Source organism: Diceros bicornis, chromosome 18 (genome assembly GCF_020826845.1).
Source record: "Diceros bicornis minor isolate mBicDic1 chromosome 18, mDicBic1.mat.cur, whole genome shotgun sequence".
Taxonomy (NCBI): Eukaryota; Metazoa; Chordata; class Mammalia; order Perissodactyla; family Rhinocerotidae; genus Diceros; species Diceros bicornis.
In genome coordinates this window covers 1,418,513-1,438,020 of record NC_080757.1, presented here as the reverse complement: position 1 = coordinate 1,438,020, position 19,508 = coordinate 1,418,513, and the positions used below count along the sequence as shown (strand labels likewise).

General features: G+C 50.6%; 2 protein-coding genes across 3 annotated transcripts in view; one reads left to right on the top strand and one right to left on the bottom strand.

Annotated features, from left to right (window-relative positions):
• The first annotated feature begins 86 nt into the window (after positions 1-86).
• Positions 87-17,510, top strand: ATPAF2 (ATP synthase mitochondrial F1 complex assembly factor 2). 2 transcript variants are annotated; one of them, XM_058559541.1, is made up of 9 exons: positions 305-359; positions 2,559-2,744; positions 8,914-8,958; positions 9,212-9,357; positions 11,046-11,143; positions 12,784-12,864; positions 14,763-14,875; positions 15,318-15,433; positions 17,214-17,510. In XM_058559541.1, exons 2-9 carry the CDS (start codon positions 2,663-2,665, stop codon positions 17,349-17,351), a joined length of 819 nt encoding a protein of 272 aa, XP_058415524.1. In that variant the 5' UTR covers positions 305-359; positions 2,559-2,662; the 3' UTR covers positions 17,352-17,510. The 2 variants fall into 2 exon arrangements, with proteins under 2 accessions (XP_058415523.1, XP_058415524.1); XM_058559540.1 differs by lacking the exon at positions 2,559-2,744 and having other exon boundaries at positions 87-359.
• A 495-nt stretch (positions 17,511-18,005) lies between these two features.
• Positions 18,006-19,508, bottom strand: part of DRC3 (dynein regulatory complex subunit 3) — a 38,502-nt gene continuing 36,999 nt past the window's right edge. Inside the window, exon 15 of the mRNA XM_058559539.1 lies at positions 18,006-19,171. Coding sequence (XP_058415522.1) covers positions 19,058-19,171 — 114 coding nt within the window. The 3' untranslated portion in view covers positions 18,006-19,057. The remainder of the gene's footprint in view (positions 19,172-19,508) is intronic.

Here is a 19,508-nt window from a genome sequence, read left to right as displayed (position 1 = left end):
GGCGAGGTGCGTTTGTGATGCTGATTGACTGGGGGTGTGCGCAGGATGCGCGCGCGAGCGACGGCGCGCCGTTGGTGTCATGCGGAAGATGGCGGCGTCCAGGGCAGGCTGAGGGTTCTGGGGCAGGCAGTGAGAGGTTTCCGTACAGCCGGAGCCTGCGGATCCCTTCGCTCTGTTTCCTGCTCTCAGGTTTCGCGCCTGTCGTCCTCCCAGGCCCTCGGGTGCGATGTGGAGGACCTGCCTCCGGCTGCGGGACGAGGGGCGCCGCCTCCTGAACGGGCCCCGGCGTGGCCTCATCGCCTCCGTGAGGCCGGGGCCAACCCCCCCGCCCCAAGCCCGGGCCTACGCACCCCCGACAGGTGAGGGAGGCCAGGGCACGTTCCCTTTTGGCCAGGGGCGAGCCGGGCTGAGAGGTTCGGCCGTGCAGGCAGAGGTAACCGAGTTAGGGGTCGGGCTCATGAGGTTACGCAGGTCAACAGGATCCTGTTACAGATCGGGAAAGAGAAGCCCAGGCCAGAGCAGGGACCACCCCAGGGCACAAAGCGCGTCCCGGCCGGAGTCAGTAATTGACATTTAGGAAGTGCGTCTTTTCTCAAAGCTTGTGGCTTTCCTCTCTTCAGTAAGGAAAGCAGATGTCATCGTTGTTTTGGGACAAAGAAATTCGGGTTCTGGATCAGGACTACGCCAAGGTCACAGAGCAGACTCTGCGAGTTTTGTGGAGGGCAAAGGTCGGCCTGTCTGACTGCTTTCTCTGGCCCCAGGACCCGGCGCAGAAGGGGCCTAGAACCCTGGCATTCAGTCTTCCATCCGGCCACTTTCTCCGCAGGTTTCCTGGCCCTCCCTCCTACTGCCCTACCACCTAGAAGGAGGCCTAGAAGAAGGTCGTGGCTCTTTCTTTGCTTTTGGGGAGAGGTCTTAGCTTAAGAGTGGGAGTGACTGACTCCCTTAAATGAGTGAAGAGTAGGTAACACTCTCCTTCCATTCAATTAGTTTTTCTGTGCTGAGGGCAGAAGGCACCATGGTCTTCAAGACAGACATACTTCTCACCTGGATGATGTTCACTGTCAAAGTGCAGAAAGTTATGCTATCCTGATTAAACAGCTTATAATATCCTGGATAAGGGAAGTGCAAAGAAGCTGTGAGAACACAAAGAAGCACCTACTCCCATCTTAGGGGTGTTGAGGGTCTAGAAAGGGTCTTGGGTGAAAGGATATTTAAGCTGAGTCTTGATAGATGAGTAGGAGTTTGGTGTAGAGGAGGAGGAAGAGTGTTGGGTGGCTAGAACATGTCCAGAGGTGACAGTGGGGATTGAGGGACCTTGGTGTAACACTGTCTGCTTTAGAAAATGTAGATCTCTATAGGCAGTGTGGCAGTGTGGCAGAAGTACAAATCTAGGTCTGATGCTGGCTGAACCTCTGAGGTACTGTGTGATCTTGGGCATGTGACTGCTTCCTCTGGCCTTATTTTCCTCTGTGAGTTGAAGGACTACGTTGCCTCTGAGGGTTAAGTCCCATAAGTTTATGTAGATGGGGATGATGCAGCAGGGAGCTGGGGTTTCACCTGTCAGGACCCAGGTGAAGGGCCTGGAGGTGGGCCATGAAGAGCCAGTAAAGAGGAGGAAGGAAGGGCATCTGTGATATTGGGATTTATAATAAGAAATATATATATATATTTAGTCTTCGTCCTGTCCTGGCACACATCTCCTAAAACGCTTGTAATTTACTAGGCAATAAGAGCTATAGGAGAATATTTTGTTATAGTATTTGGTCTTTTGTCCTGAAATAACTCCAGAGTGATAAAGGTGAAACGAACATCTTGTTATTCGTAACAAGCACCTTTCAACCACGTCTGACTTTATGTTAATTCGGTGACTTTTGGAAAGCCCCTAAGGATGGGGGCTGGTTGCCAGGGGACCAACCACATGATTAGAGGGTTGGAACTTTCAGCCCCACCTCCTGATCTCTGGGAAGGGGAGAGGGCTAGAGATTGACTTGATCACTAATGGCCTGTGATTTAATCAATCACGCTTATGTAATGAAGCCTCCATAAAACCCCTGAACTACGGGGTTCGGAGAGTTTCCGGGTTGTTGAACACATGGAGGTGCTAGGAAAGTGGCATGCCCAGAGAGGGCATGGAAGCTCCGTGCCCCTTTCCCCATACCTTGCCCTGTGCATCTTCCATCTGGCTGTTCCTGAGTTGTACCCTTTTATGATAAACGGGTAATCTAGTAAGTAAAATGTTTTCCTGAGTTCTGTGAGCTGCTTTAGCAAATTAATCAAACCTGAGGAGGGATCCTGGGAATCTCACATTTACAGGTCAGAAGCACAGGTGACAACCTGGACTTGCGATCGGTGTCTGAAGTGGGGCATGGGGGGAGGGGGGAATCAGTCTTGGGCTGAGCCCTTAGGCTGTGGGATCTGACACTAACTCCAGGTAGATAGCGTCAGAACTTAATTAAATTGTAGACACCAGCTGGTGTTGCAGAGTTGATTGGTGGGAAAACCCCCAAAGGAAAAGGTAAAGGCAAATAAGAGGTTTTGTGTTTTTTCCTTTACAGCATCCCAGGGAGGCGCAACACTGGCAGAGGGGACACATTCAAGAGTTCACTGAAGTTGGCATGAGCGGAGGATTAATTTAGATTAGTGGAGGCCACTTCCCGTTATGGTGGCACTTGATCTGCCATCTCCTTTTCCTTTCTACTGCAGAGCCACTAATTTAGGCTCTTGGAAGTGCCTGGTACATGGTAGGTAGTCAAACATGAAAAAAAATATGGATGAAGGAAAGAGCGAAGCACAGTGGGGGGCAGTATGTCAACCAGGCCTATGAGTGCCCTACAAAGACTTGACCAGTTTGAGACTGTGAGTCTTTGGAGTAGTGGAAGATTAAACCCAAGTTGGGCCTTCTTGACGAAGACCTCGGTTGGCAAGCAGACTGAACTTGGCTGCTTAGGAATGGCCATGCCATTGAAGGTTGTCAGGAGAGGAGGGGGTTAGGAAAGGGTCACTGAGGTGTTGGAGGAGATCTGTGTGAGGCTGTGTGGCGGTCCGTCTGTGAACCAGCTGTCAGAGATCCATCAGCTGCTTCGAGGGGAAGGTGTTCTGGAGAGGCTGCATGTCTGGCTGAGTGCAGTGCCCAGTGAAGTCACAGCCAGAAGTCTTGTCTCCTCTGTTTACAAGTTGTCTGTCACCTGGCTAAGTCATTTAGCTCCTTAGAGTCTCTGTCACCTCAGAGGCATTACCTGTCGTTTTCATAGAGTGGTCATGTTGTGTTGAGGGAGATTCCGTAGGTAAGGAGTTCAGCCTGCCACCTGTTTTTATAAATAAAGTTTTATTGGAACACAGCCATGCTTGTTCATTTACATATCATTTAGGGCTGCTTTCACTACAGTGGCAGAGCTGACTAGTTGCAACCGAGACTGCATGGCCTGCAGAGCCTAAAATATTTACTCTGGCTCTTTTTTTTTTTTTAAAGATTTTATTTATTTATTTTTTTCCCCCCAAAGCCCCAGTAGATAGTTGTATGTCACAGCTGCACATCCTTCCAGTTGCTGCATGTGAGACGCGGCCTCAGCATGGCCGGAGAGGCGGTGCGCGCCCGGGATCTGAACCTGGGCCGCCAGCAGTGGAGCGCGTGCACTTAACCGCTAAGCCATGGGGCCGGCCCTTTACTCTGGCTCTTTACAGAAAAAGTTTGCCATCCCCTGCTCTAGGTGTTAGAGCAATTTGGAAAAAGTGTGTTTTGTCACTTAGCCCATTTACATTAATTGCTATGGCAGTTACATTTGGCCTGAAGAAGTTTTTTAACGGCTGTATTGTGATATAGTTCACTTACAATTCACTCATTTAAAATGTACAATTCAGTGGTTTTTATTATACTCACAGAATTGTGCAACTGTCACCACAATCAATTCTAGAACATTTTTTTCACCCAAAAAGAAACTCTGTACGCTTTAGCTATCACCCTCCCCTTACCCTCTCTGTGCCTCCAGCCGCAGGCAACCACAACTTGACTTTTTGTCTCTGTAGATTTTCCTGGTTTGGACATTTCATATACATGGAATGTGGTCTTTTTTTTTTTTTTTTTTAAATAAGATGTGCTTTAGGGACTGGCCCGGTGGCATAGTGGTTAAGTTTGCGTGCTCCGCTTTGGCAGCCCAGGGCTTGCAGGGTCGGATCCCGGGCGTGGACCGATGCAGCACTTATCAAGCCATGCTGTGGCAAGGACCCCACATAGAAAGTAGAGGAAGATGGGCACGGATGTTAGCTCAGGGCCAGTCTTCCTCACCAAAAAGAGGAGGATTGGCAACAGATGTTAGCTCAGGGCTGATCTTCCTCACGAAAAAAATAAATAAATGAGACGTGCTTTATTTCTTTTTTTCTTCCTCAAAGCCCCAGTGCATAGTTGTATGTCATAGTTGTAAGTCCTTCTGGTTCTTCTATGTGAGCCACTGCCACAGCATGGCAACTGACAGACAAATGGTGTGGTTCTGCAACTGGGAACCGAACCCGGGCCACTAAAGCGGTGAGAGTGCCGATCTTTAACCACTAGGCCATAGGGCTGGCTTGGAATGTGGTCTTTTTTGACTGGCTTTTTTTTTTACTTAGCATGTTTTCAAGGTTTATCCAAGTTGTAACGTATCAGTATTTCATTCTTTTTCATAGCTGAATAATATTCCATTGTATGGCCATACCACATCTTATTTATCCGTTCCCCTCATTGATGAACATTTGGGTTGTTTCTATCTTTTGGCTATTCTGAATGCTGCTATAAACATTTGTGTACAAGTTTTTATGTGAGCATATGTTTTCATTTCTCATATATTGAAGGGTAGAATTGCTGGGTCAAATGGTAACTGTTTAACTTTTTGAGGAACTGCCACACTGCTTTCCAAGGTGACTGCACCATTTTTTGTTTCCACCAACAGTGTATGAAGGTCCCGGTTTCTCCACATCCTTGCCAAGACTTGTTATTAACATCTGTCTTTTTTATTATAGCCATCCTAGTGTCTGGAGGTGGTGTCTCTTGGTTTAGATTTGTTTTTCCCTATGATGAATGGTGTGGAACATCTTTTCATATGCCTATTGGACATTTGTATGTTTTCTTTGGAGAAATGTCTCTTCAGATCCTTTGACCATTTTTTAATTGGGCTACTTGTCTTTTTATTGTTGAGTTGTGAGAGTTCTTTATATTGTTGGCCTGAAGAATTTCGATCCCTGAAACAGCTGGTAGAAGCTGCCCTAGGATTATGGGTGGATGCCCTGAGTCAGAATTTCAGCTTTCAGGTTTCAGGCCCGCCAGATGGCACTGTTTAAAAAGATAAACGGTGTTGAGACAGCTCTGAGAAGGCACTTCCTCTGTTCTTGGTGCACTGTGGGAGTTGTAGTTCAGAGGCTTTGAGTCTTTCCAGAGCAAAGGCCCGCCCGGAAATTGAGGCTGGTAGAGAGATCACTCACTGGTCCATGAAGCCTGGGACAGGAGGAGGAGTATAGGGGAGGTGACACAGAAGACTGCCTGTTTCTTGTATGCATTAAAGCAACCTCATGGGAAAAAGGGACCCAGTGGGCATTAATCTCCATACAGCACTTTTCACATGAGCAGGTTTTTAAAGTTGTTCTCTTCCTATATAGCCTGTTTTCTTGTAGCCAGCTTTTTAAATTAAACACTTTTCACATACTCATTTCTTTGTATCTACATAGTCCACAAAATTGTCTCTTCAAAGGCACTGAGTGTGTTTTTGCCACAGAAACATGTTCTGTAAAGGGAGTGATTCATATTCAAAATAGACCGGAGTTCTGTGTGACTTTCGTCTTTAAGGATGGTGTTCCCGTCGCTGTCAGCTAGCCCCGCACTCACAGAGAATAAGGAACTTCACAGGCTCCTGGTCTCATGATTTGTCTTATGTGACCCAAGACCTTTGAAGGCCCAGGCAAAGAACCTCTGTCTTTTGACATTGTTAGGGAGCATGGATCCCACCAAATGAATTTTCCGATCCTATTCCCATTCGCCTCTGTGAACCCCTTACTTGGCTCCCTCTGCCCTCCTTACTGTGACCTACCTGGCCCCTCTCCCCAGAGCTGGCCCCACTGCCCTCTCTGGGCATCTCTGACCGTCCTGCATGGATAGCTACGGTATTGTCCTTCCGCCCACCTTTCTAGTTCTCCAAAGCTCTGTGCTCTCTTGAAGCCCTGCACCTTCGTTAAGCTGTTCTGCTGAAAACTACTTCCACACTCCCTCCAGAAACGAATCCATCAGTCCAGATTGCTAACTCTCACCTCTTCAGGTCTCAGATGAAATCGGACTGTTTGGAGGCCAGCCCATGATGAGATTAGGCTTCCCGGCGTGTTTCAGTGCTCCATGTACTTGGACCCTCACAGTCGGTCACTTGTTGGCCAGTTTAGTGTCCATTTTCCCAATGGACAGTTAGTGGCTCGAGGGCAGGGATGAGCTTCGAGTCCCATCTCTAGGATTTATCACACTTCCTGGAAAGGGATTAGTACTCACCGAAGTTCCTTCCAACAGCTCCATGACTGCAGTCGGCCCCTCCACGTGTCCGCTTCATTCAGGAGAGCCCCTTTCTAAGACACGCCCGAGTGTGGGCCCACCTACGTCTGAGGCCTGGCAGCCTTCGTGCTCCTCTTGCCCTGCTGTCATCTCTTTTTCTGCATGGTTTTCTCCTATTTTGAGCAATTTTGATTGCCCCTTCTTGCCCCTCCATCCATCCCACCCCCTTCCAGTTTTTCCTTCTTGATCAGATTCAGAGGTGGGCCTGGCCAGGACATTAAAGCCAAGGCCTGACCAGCAAAGTAGAAAAGAACACTTTCCTCATGGGAAACCCCGCTATCCTGGCAGCTTTGGAAGGCTTACCTGTCAATTTCTGCCGCAAGTCCATTCCTCAGCCCCCAGGCCTTGTGGGCCCATTTCCTAGAGCTGTGTGGGGCAGTGTCTAGAATGCTTTTCTCTGGCACTTCCTGCCCATGAGGCGGATCCTTCCTCCAGTGACTTCAGAGCTTTCAGAGCTCTTCCCGCTTCCTGCCTGGCCTGGGTTTAGACACACTGCCTAGCCAGGCATCAGAGAACATACTGGACATAGCCTGGATGCCTCGACACAGGCCTCCAGACCTGTGTCTCACCCACCATCTGAATGTGCCTGGGACAGCGTGTAAAGGAGGGGAATTTAAAAGCACCAGGGTGGTGTAAACCTAGTATTTTAGTGTCAAATGTGTGAGAATCAGTGTGATTTCGGATGAAGGCGGTAAATCATGCCATAATAATGCAGCATCATCTGCTGGCCAGATCGATCACTTTTTAAAAAAATATTTAAACTCCATGCAGATAGGGATTTTTGTCTGTTTTATTCACTGTTTTATCCTAAGTACCTAGAACATAGTAGGCACACAAATATTTTTTGTGAGAAAACAGTTTGGGCCTTAGTTTAGTAAATGCAACCATGGAAATGCGATTTTGGGCCCTCTGTGTTTAAGCATTAATGATAGCAAATGAAATTAATGAAAAAACTGATATGATATGGAAAACATAAAAACACAATGTTTGGAGTAAGACAAGATACCCCCTCTCCCCCTATGCACACATACCAAGTTCTCCTGATGTTCATAGTCTATTTGAATTAATAAAATTTTAACTTAAGCTTGGTTGGGTTTTTTTAAGCATTAAGAGAAGTTAAAAAACACTGAAAACAATGACTCTCCTTTTCCTTCACATGCTGCTTCATTTCTAATGAGTAGCTTGAGCTAGGGACTCTGAAGGCTTCCAGTACCCAGTGAACTTCTGAAAGAACAAACCAGTGAATGAACGAACAAAGGGTTTTGGTTTTGTGTTTATCTCAGATGGTAAAGACTGGGTTATGGTTTATAACTTCCAAAATGTGACCTATTTCTTTCTTATTAGAAGGAGTCTGAAGAATTATGAGGTGCTCTTGGCTTCTTATCCCTTCAGGTAGAAGAGGGGGAATGTGTTTACATTTGCATATAAGATTTTATTCGTTATTTTCAAAAGAAAATAGGACACAGATTCCCCCCCTTTTTTTTAACATTGTGGTGTTTTTTTTGTTTTGTTTTTGCTGAGGAAGATTGGCCCTGAGCTAACTTCTGTGCCCATCTTCCTCTACTTTATATGGGACGCCTGTCACAGCATGGCTTGATGAGCGGTGCGTAGGTCTGCACCCAGGATTCGAACCTGCAAACCTCGGGCTGCCAAAGCAGAGTGCGAGAACTTAACTACTACGCCACCAGGCCAGCCTAGATTTTCCCCCTTCTTAAAGGAAATGTTTGGAGTTTCTGTTGAATACACAAGCAAGCTGGTTAATTAGGTTAATTAATTGGATAGAGGGGATGGGAAATGCTCCCGGGACCTCTGCTTACTGCCTGTGTACCACACACGTACACACAGGCACACACGTGCATGCTCGCACTGGCTTTCCCCTCATTGCCTTCTTAGAGGCATCAGAGTCTTGCCTGAAATGGGTCTCTGGCTTTATTGCATTCAGATACCATCGTTAGATTCGGGCACATTGTGCCGGCATGGGGGCAGCACTGGTGGGGGCAGCGTGGAGGGAGCATGCTTACAAGTTAAAACAGAAGGTGCTGGAAAAATCTGTCGGGTCAGACAGTCTGCAGCTTCGTGCTGCTGTGTGATCAGACTGTCTCTGGGTTTGGGGGTGGGTAGGGAAAGGACCAGCATGTCCTGTCCTCCCTCGTGGAGAGTGAATGCCCTCCTCCCCCCAGCCTTAATCAGAAGCCGTTGGTTATGCCGCATAGAGTTGGGCAGACCTTGAATGGTGATACGAAAATCGCCAATCAATCAGCATTAGCAGTAGTGATACAAGCTGATCTTGTCACGTTCTGAGCTGTCTCGATGTTACTTTAAACTGCCTTTTTGAAAAATCTTTCTCACAGAAAGGAAGAGGTTTTATCAGAATGTCGGCATCACACAGGGTGAAGGTGAGTGTCTGAAATTTTGACTGCCCCTGTTTCTTTTTTTTTTTTTTTTCTGTGAATGGGTAGAAACATTTTTCACCTCCAGCCGCTTCAGCGGTGAGATTCCCCTCATGTTTTTGTCGGATCTGTTTCTGTAAGCCCTTGGTGAAGGGACCCAGACTTGTCTTTGTCTTGAGCAATTCACGTAGCTAAATGTAGGAATGGTCACTCGGTTCCACTTAACAGCCCCTGAGAACTTTTCATTTGATCTTTCAAGGTGGCTTTGAGATAAACTTGGACCACAGGAAGCTGAAAACGCCCCAAGCCAAGCTCTTTACTGTCCCCAGCGAGGCCCTGGCCATTGCGGTGGCCACAGAATGGGACTCCCAACAGGACACCATCAAGTTCTACACCATGCACCTGGTAACCAGTTCACAAACCCACACCCTGTGCCGGCTGCTGGCTTCCTAGGGCACTGGGCAAAAATTGAGACTCCCTTCCAAATTGCGATAAGGCCCTCTGGGTTGGGCTCCTCGAGTGTACCCAGTATTCTGCCTCGTGGCGTGGCCCCCTGCAGCTCCCCTGCTCAGAATGCCATGCTGGATGGCTCGTTCCTCCTGTGGTCTCAGGACAGATGTCACCTTCCCTGACTGCCCAGCTGTCTTATTTTCTACTACGGCAGCTGTTCCTTTGTTTCGTCAGCACTTACACAATTTGTAATTGACTGTTTTACATTTGCACCCTTATTGTCTGTCTCCTCCACTGCCTTGTAAGCACAGGGCAGGGCCATGTCTGTCTTCTTGTTTTTTTTTTTTTTTTTTGAGGAAGATCAGCCCTGAGCTAACATCCATGCCAATCCTCCTCTTTCTGCTGAGGAAGACCGGCTTTGAGCTAACATCCGTGCCCATCTTCCTCTGCTTTATATGGGATGCCGCCACAGCATGGCTTGACAAGCAGTGCATCAGTGCGCGCCCGGGATCCGAATCCCTGAACCCCGGGCCCCCGAAGTGGAGCACGAGCCCTTAACTGCTGCACCACCGGGCTGGCCCAGTGTCTGTCTTACTCACCAGTGCATAGCCAGCCCCTAGCTGAGGGTCAGCTGGCACTCAGTATTGGTCGAGTATGAGGACCCGTGGGGGCAGGTGGGTGAGGTGCGGATGACTCCCTGTGGAGCCAGCCCCTGTGCAGACTGGGGGAGGGATTGGCTGGACTTTTTGGGTCCAGGCTCTGCAGCTTCCACACGGTCACCTTGGGCAGGTTACTGCGCCTTCTCAGCACCCTGTTGCCCATCCGTGAAAGGTGAGTGATAACATACCCACCTCGTGGAGCAGTGGTGATATGATCCACAGAAAGTCCTTGTGTGGTCCCTGGCACAAAGCGAGCCCTCGGTCAGCACCGGAGTTAGTGCTATTGTCCTGGTCATCGCTGTCCTCAGCCTTGACATACAGACCCAGGCGGGCTTCCTCAACGTCTTCACAGCCTGCCGCAGTGCTGGCCTGCTCCTCTGACTGTCTGAGGAGGTTACAGTGATCAGGGCTACAAGTGAATCATTAGAGGACCTAAGTAGCCTGCTGTCGACAAGGCAGATTTGGAAAAATAATCCTGCTCTTGGTTTGGCTGATTTGTTCCCCTGCTTTCTAAGGTGTCACAGGAACCAGCTGGTAAGCTTTTCAGTTGATTTGAGTTCCAGTGATACTGACATGTCTTGTTTGCTGAATTTGACCTCTCTGGGCCTCAGTTTCCACATCTCTGAAATGGGTATGATAATGGTACCTACTCCAAAGAGTTGTTATGAGGATTAAATTAAATACAGCAGAGCCCGGTAGTAAAGAGCATGAGATCTTGGGAAGGTTCATTAATCCTAGGGCTGCTGTGGGAATCCCATGAGCTATTATACCTGGTGTTTGGCATGGAGCCTGGCTGCAGTAAGCTCAGTAGATGTGCCACAGCTGGGGTTGTGGAGACACCTCGGATCCAGGGCTTCGGTTTGTGCGTGGGTGGTGCCGTCTGGTCCTCCCTGTTGCTGTGTGTTGGATGCAGTGTCCTCAGGGGAGCAGTGCTTTTGCCGGGGCCCAGGAGGTAGTGACGGGGCTCTCTGCCTTTTGATTCAGACCACGCTGTGCAACACGTCCTTAGACAACCCAACCCAGCGAAACAAGGACCAGCTGATCCGGGCAGCTCTGAAGTTTCTGGACACCGACACCGTCTGGTAATTGACATTTAGATGGACATTCCCCTAGGCCCACGTGAGTCTCTTGGGCTGATTGCCTCATTTGCCAGACAGTTATACATGGAAGAAGCAGCAGACCCTTTTCCTTTAGCCCGCGGGGCAGGGTAGGTGGTGTGCTGGACATTAGCACTTAGCTGCTCTGCAAAGCCCTGGAAGGGAGCACTCCCCGAGCTGCAACAGTGTTGGAGCACTGTGCACTCCTTCTGCAGCCAGCTGCCGTCCCCTGGTCTAGGGCGGGGTGGAGAGTTGGTATAGACAGCTCTTGCAGGCTCCAGGGCGAGGGGGTCACTTGCCAACTCCCAGTGGGGCCTCTGAGCTGGGACTTCTGCTCACCGGCACGTTCTCGTGTAGGCGCGCTTGCCCTTGCTTGTCGGCTTGCACACAGAGGGTCAGATGCTGATATCGGGAGCTGGCTTCCTGCACTTCTGAATTTTCTCCTCGTGTCTGTGTCCTTTAGCTAACTGGTTAGTGATGTGGAAGGAGAGTTGAAGAAACAACTGAAGTCGTTGAGCAGCACCGTTTCTGCTGGCTCACGTGCTCTAGAACCCTGCGTTTTGCCTCTCGGATGGCATGTGAAATAGCCCTGAGGCCTGAGGGCAGAGGTGATCCTGGAGAGGCAGCCAGCAGTACCCATTTTGAGCTGCTCCATATGTGTTAGGGACCATTAGATTGCAGGGAACAGACACTCATTCAGTCTAGCTCAGGTAAAAAGGGTTTCCTTGAATGCTCTACAGGGACCCTAATAGGAAATGGATGGTTGGGCCACAGGGATGGGAGCCACAAGATGGGATGCCAGAGGTCCTCCCTCTTCCTCTGTGGGGTGAGGGAGAGCACGCCCACTTATGTGCTCCTCTCAGCAGCTCAGCTTGTCCTGCACGCTCGTGGTCTCTCTTTTCCCCTCTGCTCACACTAGACTGTGGCTTTCCACAGTGCCACTGAGTTCTCATCCCCTGAGGCCTTGCATTTCAGCTCCCCTCAGCTGATTCCATCTCTGTATCTCTCGGTCAAAACAAGTGGTGCAGCCTGGCATCAGGGGGCACCAGGTGTCCACACCAGCAGCTGCCTCTGTAGCCAGGAGGCAGGTGGGCTCATGAGGCACAAGCGGGCATCTTGTCCTGTGGCCAGGGGCACCGTCTCTTGGAAGGAGTAAGGGTAGGTAGGGATGCAGTGACTGAGCTTCTGGCAGAGCCTCCTAGGGTCAAGTGGGTGTGGATCTGGGGTACAGTATTAGTGTTTAGAGTGGCACTAACAGTGCTACGAGCTTTGACCTGTCAAATAATTGGGGACATTTAGGATAGTGGTTCTCCAACTCAGGCTTCCATTAGAATCCCGTAGAGGGCTTGTTAAAACACAGATTGCTGGGCTCCCCCCCAAGAAGGTCTGATTCAGTAGGTCTGGGCAGGGCCTGAGAATTTGTATTTCTTACAAGTTCCCAGGTGCTGCTGCTGCTGGCTCCAGGGCCACATTGTGAGAACACTGCTTTAGGGGCAAGACGTGTGGGGCGGGGGTGAGGGTGGAGAAGAGTTTTTTGCTGTTGCCTTTTGTGTTTTCCGTCGTCTGTCACTGAATGAAGGCACTGTACTCTTTTATTAATGAAGGTGGTTTTTGCAATGAATTAGCTACAGGGTGGAAGAACCACAGACGTTAGTGGAACTTCAAAAGAACGAGTGGGACCCGATCATAGAATGGGCCAAGGAGAGGTAAGATGTGCAGCCCTCAGTGTCAGGCAGGCTGCTGGGTTCAGAGGGCCACGCTGGACCACGAGAGCCCTTAGCTAGGAGACTTCCTGCGTTCAGCGCACCCTTGGGATGTGGCACCTCCCAGATGTTCAGGGATAGGGCTTGGAAAAAATGCTCCTCGATTTCCACTCAGCCGCCGTGCACTGAGCATGTGCCATCAGTGTGCACTGTGCCGAGTGTAGGGACAGAGCCCCCGCTCTGCCACGATTGGCTGTGTGACCCTGGGCTAGTGACTTGATCCCTCTGAGCTTCAGCCTCCTTATCTGTGAGCGGGGCTCACAATCCCTGCCTCTTAGGGTGTTGTGAAGAGTAAACGAAGTGAGGCTTAGCATCCTGCTTGGCACACAGTAAATGCTCACATTTTGGCAGTTACCATCTTTATCATCGTCACAACTGCTATTCTATTAACTCACAAAACAGTGTGTGTGATATGTACACACATGGAGAAAAGTCTGCACAGCCTCCCACAAAACGACAGGTAACATCCTATGGATATATGGTTTCTAGGAAGTGATACCTAATATTTTTCCTTAGCGGGAAGACTTGTGCAAAATTGAACAGACTGTTATGTGGTGGCAAAATAAATTCATTCATTCCAAGGGGAGTTTGGAAGGGCTACTACCTCGGTGCTACTATGACCACAGGATTTTGCAAGCTTCTGTGGAGTCGTTTTTGGCTTAGCATCTTTCACAGAAGTGATGTCTGTCAGTCTATCTCATTTGTACACACTTCCTGAGTGCCTACAGTGTGCCAGGCATCCTTGGGTTTTACAGTAAAAGGCATAGCCAGTGCACTAAAGGAGCAGATAAAATGTAACAACTCTAATACTGTGTGAGAACTATGAAGATACTGTCATTTTGGAGTTGAATGAAATATAACAATAATTTAGGTGCCTGGAGATCTTTGCTGTGGTGCAAAATTGTCAGCTTTTTGTGGCAGTTGAGATTTCTCATCCTTAAGAGTTTACAGAGGGGCTGGCCCGGTGGCACAAGCAGTTAAGTGCGTGTGCTCTGCTGCGGCGGTCCAGGGTTCGCCGGTTTGGATCCCAGGCGTGCACCGACGCACCGCTTGTTAAGCCAGGCTGTGGCGGTGTCCCATATAAAGTAGAGGAGGATGGGCACGGATGTTAGCCCAGGGCCAATCTTCCTCAGCAAAAAAAGAGAAGGATTGGCATGGATGTTAGCTCAGGGCTAGTCTTCCTCACAAAAAAAAAAAGAGTTTACAGAAAAACTTGGCCATTTCCCGTGTTCTTAGTTGTACTATTAGAAATTTCAGCACGTGTGTTTCTAAACCAATGGGAAAAATCAGTGGTATATGAAAGAAAATTACAAAAAATTGCTTTCACTCCATTATGTTTTTCCTGTGTTTTATATAGTTAGGATTATTCTCGAAAATGTCTCATTCTTGAAGCCAGCTCATGTCCCAGACCAAAAACAATGCCTTATATATAGCAGAGGTTTGATAAATGTTTGAAAATATGATTGAGTGATATAGGACATATACAAATATTATTGTACAGAAAATAGTATTTAAAAGAAATCTTTTATGGCCTCAAATGTGAAAAACTTTCCTAAAAAGTTTAAAAAGCAGGTAGCCCCTGCTTTTGAATGAGATTCCAGGCAAATGAATTACAATTCCAGGCAGCCACGTATAAGTGACCTTGCTTGCATGACTCACCAACCCTGCCTTCATTCAGGGCAGTTTCCTGGTCCTCAGGCTTTGCTCTTGGGTGACAGAAAATTTAGGTCAGGAGGACACGAAGCACAGTGGCAGTTTCTCAGCAGTTTAGGACTTTGCTTCCTGGGCAGCAGCGGGGCTACGCAGCACGACAGGTACACACCGGAGCCTTCTCCTTTCAGATACGGTGTGGAGATCGGCTCCTCCACCAGCATCACGGGGCCCAGCGTCCCTGCCAGGACTCGGGAGGTGCTCACCAGCCACCTGGCATCTTACAACATGTGGGCCCTGCAAGGTATGCCTGCACTTCCGGTGGGCTTGGGCATCCGGAGGAGCGCTCTCGGGGTGGCTCTGATGCCAGCCCTCTTACCCAGCCTGAGGGCACAGCGGGCTCAACCCCTTCCAGGAGGAAGTTGGCTTCCTATTCTTAGTCAGGAGTTCAGGTCTCATTGGCCTGGCCCGAGTTACATGCCCAGTCGTGAACCAATCACTGGGCCAGGTTCAGGTCATGTGCCCACCCCAGGTGGGAGAAAGGAGGGATCACCCCAAGGAAGACCAGAGTGCTCTTTGAGAAGAACGGGGCCTGGCTGCAGAGCCCACCAGAAAGCAGTGTTCCCACTTGGCCCCTTTGCGCCTCTCCTCTTCTCTCCTGGGGCTGCAGGCACGCACAGGAGCGGGCCCAGCACCTGCTGTTTCGGGCAGGGTGCCGAGTCCAAACTTGGCTTGTGTCCCTGCAGGGATTGAGTTTGTAGTGACCCAGCTCAAGTCCATGGTGCTGACCTTGGGCCTAATTGACCTGCGCCTGTCTGTGGAGCAGGCCGTGCTGCTGTCACGCCTGGAGGAGGAGTACCAGGTGAGGGTACCTCCAGTCCCCGCCTCCCCCTCCCCGATTCAGACTAACGGGGGGGGTGGCTAACTCGTCTGTTTTTGTGTAAACTTGGTCTTGATTACTTTCATGTACAAACAGAAACCAAAATGAAGGGCCAAATTATCGTCAAGTAACAATAATAAAAAAACGACCGGAGTAAGTGCTATTGCCGTGTCCAGCACCGTGCTCGGCTCTCCCCTCATCGCCTCATCTCCTCTTCCCTACAGCCTGGTGAGGGGGGCTGCTGTTCTTCCATTTGACACAGGAGGGAACTGAGGCGTGGGTCACATCCTCAGAAAAGGCTGGAACCAGGATTTGGAGCCAGGTCTAGTGACTCTGGGCCAGGGCCTTCCCGACTCCGCAGGTAGAGGTTCCTGGGCAGACCCAGATCGTTTGGGTCTGACACACCTGCAGAGTGGGCCCTGCTGGAATGACTGGGACCCACGTCTGTGCTCCGACACAGGCTGAGCCTTCGCACCTGCTGTTCACACAGCGGGTCGTCTGGCCGGCAGGGAGCGCACGAGTCACTGCTGTTTGTACACAAGTTTGGATTTACTGGGCGTGGGATGAATGAGGATTTGCTACCCTGTCATTCGCATTTTTTAACTCTGAGAATCATGGCAGTCTTTGCAGGCTTTTTGTCTGGGTCTTATTTGTCCAACCTCATAAGGTTAATTGCTGTTACAGATTGATTCCTAGGATGATGAAACTTCTGTTGTAATGTCTGTATTTCCCAAGTCCATCTAGTCATCTGCTCAGGAAAATACCTGGGAAAAAACTGTTTCTGTATCGTAAAAGGGGCTAGCTAGTCTCTGCATGTTAGAGACGATTAAATGGGAAGAGGGGTGAGCTGTGGGGGTGTGAGGCGGTGAGAGCTGGGGGATGTGGGAGCCAGGAAGCCTGGTTTCTGGTCTGGACTCTGCTTTTGACTGTGGAACCTGAGCCAGGCCATCTCTGAACTTCAGGTTCGCTCTGCCACACAATGGGCAGGAACCTGGATTATGCCCAGGAGTGCTCTGAAAGTTAGCATGCTCTTCACACGACATGTCACAGTTGTCCATTTGAGACTGGGCTGCCCAGAAATGCTGACAGCTTGTGAGGTCTGGCAGATTCTGAACCTGCACAGGCTGGGCCCGCCAGGCCAGGCCTCCTGGACCCCTGGCCAGGGAGAAGCCAGCAGAGTCGGGTTGGAGTTGCCCTGACACCTGGACAGCCACACAGTGTGTCGAGGGTTCCTCCCTCCAGTTCTAGAGTCTGGAGGGAGAATCCGCAGCCCTGCCCTAGTGTGCGGAGCAGAGGGGCCTCTGCAGGACTGCAGCTCCCCAGGAGTCAGAACGGAGGCAGCCGTGTGGCCTTGTTTGATCTGTTTATCACGCCCATGCTGGGGGCACATGCAGCCCAGGCTGGTGAGGCAGCTCATAGCGGATGACACTTTACAGGCTGCCTCATGCTGGCTTCCTCATGGGAAGAAGCATGAGAGAAGGGATGGCACAGGTTGGGCCTCCTCGGGGGAGACGTGCTTTTGGTACCTGGCCCAGCGAGCAGTGGGCACCCACTGGCTCTGGGCCTGGACTGCACTCCTCCCAGACCAGCTGTGGCCACCTGCGTGTTCTTACCTGCTGCCCCGCCCCGTGCAAGTCCTGTGTATTTTGGCAAGATCGGACCCTCTGGCCCTCGGCCCAGCTAGGGGGTGGAATGAGGCTCTGGCCAGCAGGCAGCCAGGCACTAGCCACTCCCCTAGCAGCATGTCTTGTCCTTCCCTCAGATCCAGAAGTGGGGCAACATCGAGTGGGCCCACGACTATGAGCTGCAGGAGCTGCGGGCGCGCACGGCCGCTGGCGCCCTCTTTGTCCACCTCTGCTCCGAGAGCAGCACAGTCAAGCACAGGCTCCTGCAGGAGTGAGGCCCGGGCCCGCGCACCACACACCTGCAGGACAGACTGCATGGTCGCGTGGCTCCCTGGCTCGGCCTCCGCTTGCATCGTGCTGAAATGCCCCCAAGACGCGTGTGAGACTGCAGTCAGCTCGAGTCCAGCCCTGCCCCACCAGCCTCCAATGAGGGGACAAGTGTGAGTGAGTTTCCCTTGACCCTGATGTTATTAAATATTTCTCCACCCTGGAAACGTGTCGAGCCCTGCTTTCATTTGTGCCTCCACTTTTCTCCAGTCCTCTTGTTAGGTCTGGGCTTCACTAGGGCCCACAGCTTCCCTCCCACAGCACGTCCTGGTATCTGCCACCTGCGGCCAGCCGGGAGCCTCACCCTGCGGAAGTCATGTCAACAGACAGCTCTGTTTGTGGTCCTCAGCCCTTAGCCCGAAGGCTTTTTTTTCCTGTTTTTTTTTTTTTTTTTAATTTTATTAATTAATTTATTTTTCCCCCCAAGCCCCAGTAGATAGTTGCATGTCATAGCTGCACATCCCTCCAGCCACTGCATGTGGGACGCGGCCCCAGCATGGCCAGAGAAGCAGCGCGTCGGTGCGTGCCCGGGATCTGAACCCGGGCCACCAGCAGCGGAGCGTGCGCACCCAACCGCTAAGCCACGGGGCCGGCCCTTTTTCCTGGTTTTTAATCAAAAGATCTTTCGAAAGTGAGTCCTTCTTGGTCTAAGCTGGTTGTTTCTCTTTGTTCCTACTATTTTAGAAAAAATGATTTACTCTTAAAAATAGAAAATATACATCGTCTCTGGGTTAAAAGCCCGGGCAGCCCAGGGCAAGGCCACCCGACGTGTGTGCACCTGTCCCGCTCAGGGGGCCCGAGAGTCCCTCCACCCTGGCCACTTGCGCGGTCCTGGGAGGCAGGCGCCGTCTCCTGGTGCGGGGCCCAGTGGGAGGGAGGCAGGGAGGGTCTGGTTTCAGGCAGCAAGTCTTTCTGAGCGGCCCGTCCTTGCACACCTGAGTAACAAAATGTATCACCTCTGTTCACGGGGCGCTGGCCACACGCCGGTGCTTCTCCACGTGTTCTCTGCGCTCTCCCTGAAGCCCTCAACCATGCTCAGAGGAGGCCCTTCATATCCCCACTTCACAGATGGAGCTCAGGCTGCAGAGGAGGCGTGCGATGCCCAGCCTGTGTTCTTAACCTCCGGAGGGTCCTCGGGTCCCTGCGGCCAAGCTCAGAGCCACAGGGAGCGGTGGCCCCCACCTGGCAGGCTGGCCCAGGCCCCAGTGCTGTGCTGCAGCCCCTCCTGCTCCACTCCTCAGTGCCCAGAGGAGAGCAGGGCTTGGTCCCCGTCCGCCGCCTCTGCCTACAGCATGGGGCACACGGCCGACATCAGGCCACTGCGGAGAGGCTAGCCCACTGGCAGCCCCCTTGGGAGCTGCTGTCAGTGGACTGGCCAACTGCAAGGCCAACTGCTTGTCTTGGCCTCTTTCTCCTGCTCGTACATGAACGTGAATTCTGATTATTTTTTTAAAGCATGGAGAAAAGGTGACGTAAGTCCTTTATTTTTCTCTACATTGGGAAGTTTTTCCAGGGGTTGGAGAAGCATGGTGTAATGGGGGTCATGGGTTGAGAAATCCCCAAGAACGCTCTTCTGAGGCCGTCAGTGACGTGTGCACTTTCCTGGCCAGGGCGAGTGCTGTGTTTTCAAAAGGAGCCTTCTGGGCAGACGCCCCTAGTCTACAGCATCGCCGCACTCCAGGTTGTCCAGTTCGTTCTGCACGTGGTCGATGTACTGATTGATCTCCTTCACACGCTTGCGGTTCCTCGTGATCTCGTCCTGATGAATCTGGGGGTGAAACCAGAGCCCCATGCCCTGATGTCAGATGACTGGTTAATATCTTTTACTGAGTCCAGTTTGGGGGAAAGGAAAGTAGTTCTTTGAAATTTGTCTAGTTACGTCCCTCGTTTACTTCAAAGCCTCCTGTGTTCTGCTTATCTATGTATTTGAGGTAAGAGTAGAAAAATGATGAGGCACCTGGGTTTTAAAGTCTGACTGGGCAACATCAAATCTTCAGTGTAAAAAAACAGGCAGAGGAAATGAACAGACACTTCTCCAAAGAAGATATACAGATGGCCAATAGGCACATGAAAAGATGTTCAACATCACTAATCATCAGGGAAAT

What these genes read in the sequence shown, in the direction of transcription:
- ATPAF2 (XM_058559540.1), top strand. Translation starts at nt 227, where the DNA reads ATGTGGAGGACCTGCCTCCGGCTGCGGGACGAGGGGCGCCGCCTCCTG. An exon ending in CGGCATCACACAGGGTGAAG is followed by an intron (nt 8,959 to 9,211) that starts GTGAGTGTCTGA and finishes TGATCTTTCAAG; the next exon opens with GTGGCTTTGAGATAAACTTG. An exon ending in CTGGACACCGACACCGTCTG is followed by an intron (nt 11,144 to 12,783) that starts GTAATTGACATT and finishes GCAATGAATTAG; the next exon opens with CTACAGGGTGGAAGAACCAC.